The sequence below is a fragment of the Gekko japonicus genome, unplaced genomic scaffold (assembly GCF_001447785.1).
Source record: "Gekko japonicus isolate JY-2015 unplaced genomic scaffold, Gekko_japonicus_V1.1 scaffold1187, whole genome shotgun sequence".
NCBI classification, from domain to species: domain Eukaryota; kingdom Metazoa; phylum Chordata; class Lepidosauria; order Squamata; family Gekkonidae; genus Gekko; species Gekko japonicus.
The window spans coordinates 17,711-26,758 of record NW_015165860.1 but is presented as its reverse complement, the minus strand read 5'-3'; the positions used below and the strand labels follow the sequence as shown (position 1 = coordinate 26,758).

The 9,048-nt window shown below is 51.2% G+C and overlaps 1 protein-coding gene across 1 annotated transcript in view; it reads left to right on the top strand.

Moving 5' to 3' along the window:
• Window positions 1-7,535, top strand: part of MIER2 (mesoderm induction early response 1, family member 2) — a 30,440-nt gene extending 22,905 nt beyond the window's left edge. Inside the window, exons 12-14 of the mRNA XM_015411215.1 lie at window positions 594-721; window positions 1,275-1,411; window positions 6,809-7,535. Coding sequence (XP_015266701.1) covers window positions 594-721; window positions 1,275-1,411; window positions 6,809-7,272 — 729 coding nt within the window. The 3' untranslated portion in view covers window positions 7,273-7,535. The remainder of the gene's footprint in view (window positions 1-593; window positions 722-1,274; window positions 1,412-6,808) is intronic.
• The last annotated feature ends 1,513 nt before the right edge of the window (window positions 7,536-9,048 follow it).

Here is a 9,048-nt window from a genome sequence, read left to right as displayed (position 1 = left end):
AGCGCGCGGGGACTCCCCCGCTGCGGCTTAAGGTACGACTTGGCAACCCTATGCCAAGCCTACACCGCCAGGTTCCACTTTGGTGTAGTGGTTAAGCCAGTTTGGTGTAGTGGTTAAGTGCACGGACTCTAATCTGGGAGAACCGGGTTTGATTCCCCACTCCTCCACACGCAGCTGCTGATGTGACCTTGGGTCAGTCACAAGCTTTGGCACAGCTGTCCTTGAAAAAGAGCAGTTTCTGTCAGAGCTCTCTCAGCCCCACCCACCTCACAGGATGTCTGTTGTGGGGAGGGGAAGGAAGAGGAGTTTGTAAGCCGCTCTGAGACTCTGAGTGAAGGGCGGGGTATAAATCCAATCTCCTCCTCCTCCTCTTCTTCTGAAAAAACTGAAATGAAAAGGAAGCCTTTACAGAGGCCCGGGAGCATCCCATGAGTCACTATGGCCTGTTGGCATAAGCAAACTTCTCCCTGAGCTTCCCCACCCTCGTGAACTCCCCACTTGACCCCCCTCGGTTCAGAGCCTCCTGTGGGTTCACGCCCTCACAGGCCATCCTGGGGATCTTCTCCGTTTGCAAGCCTCCTCTGTCTCCACAGGTCCGTACCCGGTCCGTGGGCGAGTGTGTGGAGTACTACTACATGTGGAAGAAGTCAGAGCGCTATGACTACTTCGCCCAGCAGACCCGGTTCGGGAGGAAGAAGTACGTCCTCCACCCTGGAGCCACGTGCGTGGACCTCGATCAGTAATGTTTGTCATCGCTGGGCCTTAAGCGGCCGAGCACAGGGAAGGCTAAAGCACGAGTCCCAGCAGGATCGGAGCCGGGTGGAGTGCTGGGGCAGGTCCACGGCACAAGTCGGTCTGGGAGCAGGATCCACATGCGGGTCCAAGGCAGCCTGTCTTGCGGAGAGTGGGAAGGAGGGGGCAGCAGACAGGGAAGCTGGCAGGAGGGGGGCGCGTGAGGAGTGGCATCCTGACCGTCTACCTGTTTAGCATCCCCAGTAGAACCTGCCTAGAAACCAGCCTTTGGCCGTAGCCGGAGAACCATGGGCCACAGGTGACTGCAACTGAGTAGTGCAAGGGGTTTGTAACGGGCAGGCTTTGCCTCTCCTTACACCACAGCCTCCGGGATGGAACGTGTTACTCCATTAGAGTACTGAGTATTCTTGTCATTTCTGGCACCCGCAATGCCACAGGGGGTCCAAGTGCCCCCTGTACTTCTTGCCCTGCTCAGGGCAACTCGCTAATAATAATCTCCACATCTTTTGTTCCCCCTGCAGAGATTATGTGGATAATTTTTTAGACAGTGGCGAAGTTGAAAGTGGCAGCCGCTCCCGTGGCTCCCCGCCCCTCCCTTCGGCCACGGAGTGCCTGGATTCTCGCTTCAACCCAGATCACCTGGCAATGGAGAGTACAGGTAATGCCTTCAGGTGGGGAGTGTCCTGCCCCGGGTGTGGAGGCCTGGAAAAATCCCAGACACATGAGCGCAGGTGTGATGGTGTGGACTATAGTTTTCAGAGGGTTTGGGGAAGGCAACTTGCACTTTCTTAGAGGACATCCATGGCTTCTGTGTATAGAGGGAAAATAGCCCCTGGCCTCTAGGAGAGATTCAGCATCAGGGTCAGACGTTGTTTTCCTTAAAAAAAAAAGATGTTGGTCCTCAACCTTTTTGAGCCTGTGGACACGTTCGAAATTTTGAGAGATGGTGGCGAGCAATGCTCCCACTAAGCTGTGGAGTCTTGTGAGCAAAAATTCTACTTTGTGAGCTACTGGCATTGAAGTTTTGAGCAAGCCATTTGGCTATTGCATAAATTAGTTTGCTCTGGAGCCACCCTTCCTGAGCTAGGACAAAAATGCGTGAGCCGGAGGCTAAAGAACTGGGAGCTAGCTCACACTAACTCGGCTTAGAGGGAACACTGGTGGTGAGTGCCACCCCCCAAAAAATGGCTTCCACAGAAGGCTGAGCCAGATGGAATACCTTCCCATACATACACACACTAAGGAAAGCCCAGGTGCTTACCAGATCTCCTGAGCATCCTGTGGAAACCCCTTGCTTTTGAATGATGACAGCCAATAGCAAGCTGTGCCTTACAGTGGACCCACCCAATTTCTGAAAAGCTCAGCAGGCACCAAGGTAAGTATGGTGCCCATAAGCACTGTACTGGGGAGCTCTGTGTTAAGGATCCTTGCCCCATTGATCCTCTGCTGTTAACTTAAACTGTATAATTATTTAATACTTTCTGAGCATTCAGAGTTCTTAACATATATTACCTATATCTGTCTATCCCATTTTATCTTGCTCTTCCTCTGAAGAGCTCATTAACTCAGCAAGCTTTTTTTACACGGCCAGAGAATGCTGATTGCCACTATAAGAACATAAGAGATGCCAATGTTGGACCAGTCCAACACTCTGTGTCACACAGTGGCCAGAAATACCAGTGCCATCAGGAGGTCCACCAGTGGGGCCAGGACATTAGAAGCCCTCCCACTGTTGACCCCCCCCCAAGCACCAAGAAGACAGAGCATCACTTGCCCCAGAGCCCCTAGCTATACCTTGTGGCTAATAGCCACTGATGGACCTCTGCTCCATATGCTTATCTAATTCCCTTTTGAAGCCATCCATGCTTGTAGCACCCACCACTTCCTGTGGCAGTGAATTCCAAGTGTTAATCACTCCTTGGGTGAAGAAGTACTTCCTTTTATCCATTCTAACCCGACCGCTCTGCAGTTTCATGGAGTGCCCACGAGTTCTTGTATTGTGAGAAAGGGAGAAAAGTACCTCTTTCTTTACCTGCTCTTTCCCATGCATAATCTTATAAACCTCAATCATGTCACCCCTCAGTCGTCGTTTCTCCAAGCTAAAGAGCCCTAAACTTTGGGGTCAGGAAGCAATCCTGGAGGGGTTTTTTTGTTATCTTCTGGGCGTGGAACAGCAGTCACTGCAGGTGTGGAGGGGGGAGGTATTTGTGAATTTCCTGCCTTGTGCAGGGGGTTGGACTAAATGGTGCTGGAGGTCCCTTCCAACTCTATGATTCTGTGATTACAAGCATTGCAAACTGCCTATGTGGTGGAACAAACCTGCTTTGGCCTGCAAGCCCTGTTCCACCCTGCCCTCCAAGGTTTTCCCAACACCTGGAGAGACTTTTCTTTCTCTCTTGGGTAACCACTGCCACCACCTGACCTTTGTAAGGAATTGCTCACTGGGAGGGTCAGAACTCCCAGCTTCCCTTCCAAGTTCTGAGGCCCTGCTTCTGTGACTCCCGCTACCCAGCGCCTGGTCACGAGGGGGACCGTTTATTGCCTTGTGTGCCCCGGATGAATAGCCACTTACCAACTGTCTGCCTTCCCTGCAGCACTCTTTTTAAAGTAGCATGTCCAGGGTGGGGGAGGACTGTGTGGTACAGAGAACCACTACCAGCATCAAAATTTATGAAGTATTTATTAAAGAGAAAATATTCACAAGCATACTTTTAGCACAGCATCAAACAGCAAGGGATTCAAAAGAAATGGGTAAAACACAATTTCTCTGTCCCTCTCTCTATACATGGTGTATCAGATCTTAAAATTTAGGGCAGGATCCTTTTCTTAGGATGTTATAGATCTCTACAGAGTCACTGTTACTTTGCAGCTTCCTCCAGCTCTTAGGCCAGCACATGGTTAATGACCGCTCCCTCCAGACCTCAGTTAAGAGCTCTGTCTGCTCTGATGGACTCAGCACCAAAGAGACCTCCCTCCTTGCTTCCAGAAATTTTATCTTCTCCCTTTCCCCTCCCACTGACCTGGTCATGCCAGGTCAAGGAGGCTTTTCCTTCTTGAAGTCTCTCTCGTCTTAATTCCTTCCAATCTCTGTTCCCTGCTTGGGGAGGGGGGGGGAGTTTGACCATCCCATTGTCTTTAGCTGGACCTATTAGCATTTCTTAAGAGGTAGCTGAGGTCTGGAAAGTCATTGAGCCCTATCCTGGGGGGGGGGGGGCTTTTAAAACACAAAGTGAAGGTTTTGCTCATTTCAGCCTCCAAAGAAAAAATGCATTTCACATTCTTCACATCTTTGGCCTTTCAATACTGGGGATTCACCTTTAACCCTCCAGGTGGTAGCCACTGAACTGCAAGCAGGTGACAGGAAGTAACATGTCATCCTAGTCCTACCTTTGTTTTAAAAAGAGAGAAATGTGAGGAGGAGGAGGAGATTGAATTTATACCCTGGCCCTTACTACGCAAAGGAGTCTCAGAGTGGTTTACTTTCCCTTCCTCTCCCCACAACAGACACCCTCTGAGGTGGGTGGGGCTGAGAGAGCTCTTTCAAGAACTGCTCATGAGAGAACAGCTCTAAAATAACTTGTGACTGACCCAAGGTCATAACAACAGCTGTATGTGGAGAGAGACACTGTATTACAAATGTATTGAATAAAATTGTAGGTTACAACTGTACTTTTTCTTGGCACAGCAGCATGGCAGATTGAAGGAACTTAGGCACCTTCTCAGTTACTTCAACAGAGGAATCATTCAAAAATCTGTAAACTTTGTGGGAGTCTGTTATGGAGAGGGGAAGGGAAAGGTGATTGTAAGCCACTCTGAATGAAGGGTGGGGTATAAATCCAATCTCCTCTTCTTCCTCCCCCTCTTTTCCTCCCCACCAACCGACCTAGCTTTTATCTGACCCCCATTTTCAGCTATATTGATTGTTTATTTACTTCATTTATTACCTCACCCAAAGCAACATACATCATTCTTCTCTCATCTGTTTTATCTTCACATCAAGCCTGTGAGGTAAGTTAGGCAGAGAATGTGTAACTGGTACAAGATCACCCAGTGAGCTTCCACAGCAGAGTGAGGAATCGAACCTGGGACTCCCAGATCCTTGTTTGGAACTCTAACTCCTATACCACTCTGGTTTTCGTGGTACGGCTGCTGTTGAATAGTAGCAATCCAGACTAAAGTGGAGAATCCAGTCCAAAGCTGGCTAAATATGTAATGAACAGACTGGCATCAAAGATGCTAGATATATTCAATCATTATGTCAGTATATGATTAATCTCAAAGTGAAACTGTAAATGACATTATTGTAACAGTAAATACAATTAATAAACATTCACGAAGTAATTGTGATTATAAGAATACATGAAGTTATTTTTATCGTTATAAAGTGATTGCTGACGAGAACCTCCAGATTAAGTTCCGTTTCGTCTCTTTGTCTGAACAAACCTTCAATAAGGGTTTCAAACAGTCCTATTATTTTCCTATCCACGATTTCTGCGTGTCATGCAAACATCTTCAAGTAGTGTTAATCAGTAATTCATGTTCAATATGCACGTTATGTCAGGCGTTCTACAAATCAACTGAAAAGTGCCTTGTTTCATTATTCCAAAGAGTGGCTAATATACATCCAAAGTTCTAATAGGACTGTTTGAAACCTTTATTGAAGGTTTGTTCAGACGAAGAGACGAAATGGAATTTATAATCCGGAAGTTCTCGTCAGCAATCACTTTATAACGATCAAAATAACTTCATGTATTCTTATGATCACAATTACTTCATGAATTATTATTAATTGTATTTACTGTTACAATAATGTCATTTACAGTTTCACTTTGAGATTAATAATATACTGACACGATGATTGAATATATCTAGCGTCTTTGATGCCAGTCTGTTTGTTACATATTTAGTTGAATAGTAGCAAGCAGCTAGTGCTGGGTGGCCTGACCCATGTAAGTCTGGTGGTAGCAAGTTACCTGGTGGCTGCTGGCAGGCCTGGCCCGGATGAGTTTTCCCTCAAAGGCCCAAACAGCCCTGGAAAGGGCTCTGCCCCTTCCACCCTACCTTTTACTGACAGAGACCAAGACTTGAAGGTTGGCAATACTGTTGCGGTTGCCTAGCAATGTCCACTAAGGACATTCATTTCTTAAAGCCATGGGCACTGCTTCTGTCATGTTGGGGGATTCTGTGTGTTTGTGTCTGTGTGTGTTAAGTGCTATCAAGTCGCTTCTGGCAACCCTATGAAGGAATATCCTCCAAAATGCCCTGTCGTTGACCAGTCTTGCAAACTGAAGGCTGTGGCTTACCCTGTCATTGACCGGTCTTACAAACTGAAGGCTGTGGCTTCATTGATTGAGTCAATCCATCTCATGGCGGGTCTTCCTCTTTCCCAGCTGCCGTTAACTTTTCCTGGCATTATTGTCTTTTCCCGTGACCCTTGTCTTCTCACGATGTGACCAACAGCCTCAGTTTATCCATTTTAGCTTCTAGGGAAAGTACAGTCTTGATTTGGTCTAGAACCCACTTATTTGTCTTGTTGGCGGTCCACAGTATCCATAAAACTCTCCTCCAACATGACCTTTCACAAATCAGTCAGCTTCTTTCCTGTCAGCTTTCTTCATTTGCTGACTTTCACACCCATGCACAGTAATGGGGAATACTGTAGTATGAAGTATCTTGAGTAGTGGGTGATGTGAAGGACCTCTCTCTGCCTGGGACCCTGGAGGGCTGCCGCCGGTCTGAGTAGACAGTACTGACCTTGGTGGACCGAGGGTCTGATTCAGTAGAAGGCAGCTTCCTCTGTGTTTTGGGAGGGGCTGTGGCTCAGTGGAAGAACATCTGATTTGCACGCAGAAGGTCCCAGGTTCAGTCCCCGGCATCTCCAGTTAAAATGACCGGGCAGGAGGTGATGGGAAAGACCCTTCTCTGCCTGAGACCCTGGAGAGCCGCTGCTGGTCTGAGTAGACAATGCTGACCGTGATGGGCTGATGGCTTGGTTCAGTCTGAGGCAGCTTCCTCCGTGTGTTCATGTGTGACTCTGTCCTCTGTCCCTCTGCAGAAGCCCTGAGCATCGAGAGCGCCGCTTGCAGCTTGGGCAGCACGAGTGAGTCGGGCCACGGCTACGAGTGCAGCACCCCTTCAGAAACAAACTGTTCCTTCGACCCTTCCGAAGAGGTGCCCGTGGGCAGCGGCAGCGCCCCGGCTTTCCTGCAGCCACCGCCCAACCCCTCGGAAGCCGGGTTCTACCAGTTGGCGGCCGCGGCCAAACAGGAGCCTGTGCGGTGCACCGGGGAGGCCATCGCCGTGGACTTCACCCTCCCAGGGAATGTTTCAGAGGGGCTGCCTTTAATATCGGGCCACGTGGGACTGGACCGGGGTCCAGAGACATTGGCAGCCCCCGCGCAAGTGTCCTTTTCGGTCCCCGATTTCAGCCTCCTGGGCGTTGGAGACGTAAATAGCTTCCTGGCCTCTCAGCAGGCCTGCCCAGCTCCCGTGACTCACTCAGAATCCTTGTCGCAGTGACAGCGCCTGGGGATGGGTCCGCCGCGGGCCAAGCATCGATCCGGACCTGACTGGATAGGTTTCCCTCGAGAGCGCGGAGGCAGGTCGGAGTGGCGGGTCAATCGCCGCCGTTCCCCGGGCAGCACGGGAGCTCACCTTCCTGAGCCACAGGCGAGTCAGTTGCTCCTTCCGCCCTTCCTCGAGGTCCCGGTTGCTCTCCAGCGAAACCAAACGCCTGCAACGTGCTCTCGCGCAGCTTCGCCGAGCTGGTAGAAGGGAGCTTACGACCCCCGTGGGGTCATCGCAGACAGGGAGGCCAAAGCCATGCGTGGGGTGGAAGAGCAGATGGATTCTCCCCCCCCGGGCCAAGCGTCCAGTGTCACCTGGCAGGGGTGCTCCAGCACAAAAAGGGATGCCCCGGGAGAGAGAGAGAGAGAGAGAGAGAGAGAGGTGGGCCCGGAGGGTTCCTGTGCGTGCTTTTTGGAGGGGGGAGAACGGATGGGGCTGAGGCACTGGGGAAACAGACATGAAATGCAGTTGACCAGAGAGGTAGAAATCAGAAACTGGGGGGGGATGGGGGGGCCCTCAGGTTTTCAGTTGCAGCAGCAGAATTAGGTACTTCTTTTTTCCCTTGTATTTTCCTGTATAATTTCAGGGCAGGGAAGACTTTTTGCAAAATCTTACAGTGGCCTCTTGTGCTGCTGGGCCAGGCGACACCACCTGGGCTCCGTTTCTCCACCTTAGAGCCTTGCCTGCCCTCTCATTCTTGGTCAACCAGGAGGGGAGAGGACCTTTCTGGATCAGCTCATCCTTCCACCACCATCCTGGTGAGGACACCTGTCTACCCTGCAGCCGTTCAAGGCCCAGCTGAGCTGCTGGCGGCCTCACACCCGTGGAGGGAGGCTGGAGAGGAAGGCTGGCCGTTGGCCGAGGAGGACGATGATGAAGGGTCTGCAGCCCTCTCGCCAAAGCTCCGTGGCTCACGGTCCCATCAGGGAAGGCGTTCCAGAGTTTTGGCACCCACCGGGTTCATTCCTGCCCGCCGGCATCACGGCACGGCTCCTGCTGTACAGCGAGGCCAAGGTGCGTCTTACGTAGCGGAAGGCGGAGAGGGGGACCCGAAGTCAGTGAAAGAATGTGTTTACTTTTCCCGGAGCTCGAAGACATGTTCTGACGGCGGCAGGGAATCATGGAGCGGCTGCTGCTACTGTTTCAGAGTGCCAAATTGAAACTGTGTGTGTGTGTGCACGTACACGAGCATGGAGAAGTACATCTGTCGTCGTCGTCCCCCACAGATCCTTGGCTGGAGGGGGTGGTGCTGGTGTAGCATTTGCGCCCTGAGCTCGGTGCCCTTTGAAAAAGATCCTGTACCCTGGCTGTTTCTGGACTTCATCTGGATCCGGCATCCGTTCCACACGCAGCCTGTGCACCTGCAGCTGATGTGTACCTCCCCCCCCCCATTTTTGCCAGAAGAGGGGACTTTGGGGCGAGTGGGCAGGGGAAATGTGGGGAACACCCTCATGCTGTTTTCCTCCCAGCTTCATCCCTGCACAGATTTCCCCTCTGACACCTTTCCCGCAAGGCAGCAGCCGTGGGACAGAGAGGAGTTTCTGGGTGCAGCTGTCCTTGTGGGTCCGATGGACCTCGCCCCCCCCTGCCACAGTCCATACCAGCCACGTCAAGGCCTGGGAGGGACTCTTGGAGACCCTTCCCTACCTGGGGACGGGTGAGGAAGCCGAGAGCGGAGCATGGGCCACTGGGCGCTTTGCCTGGCTCTGCATCGCATGCCGTTGCAGC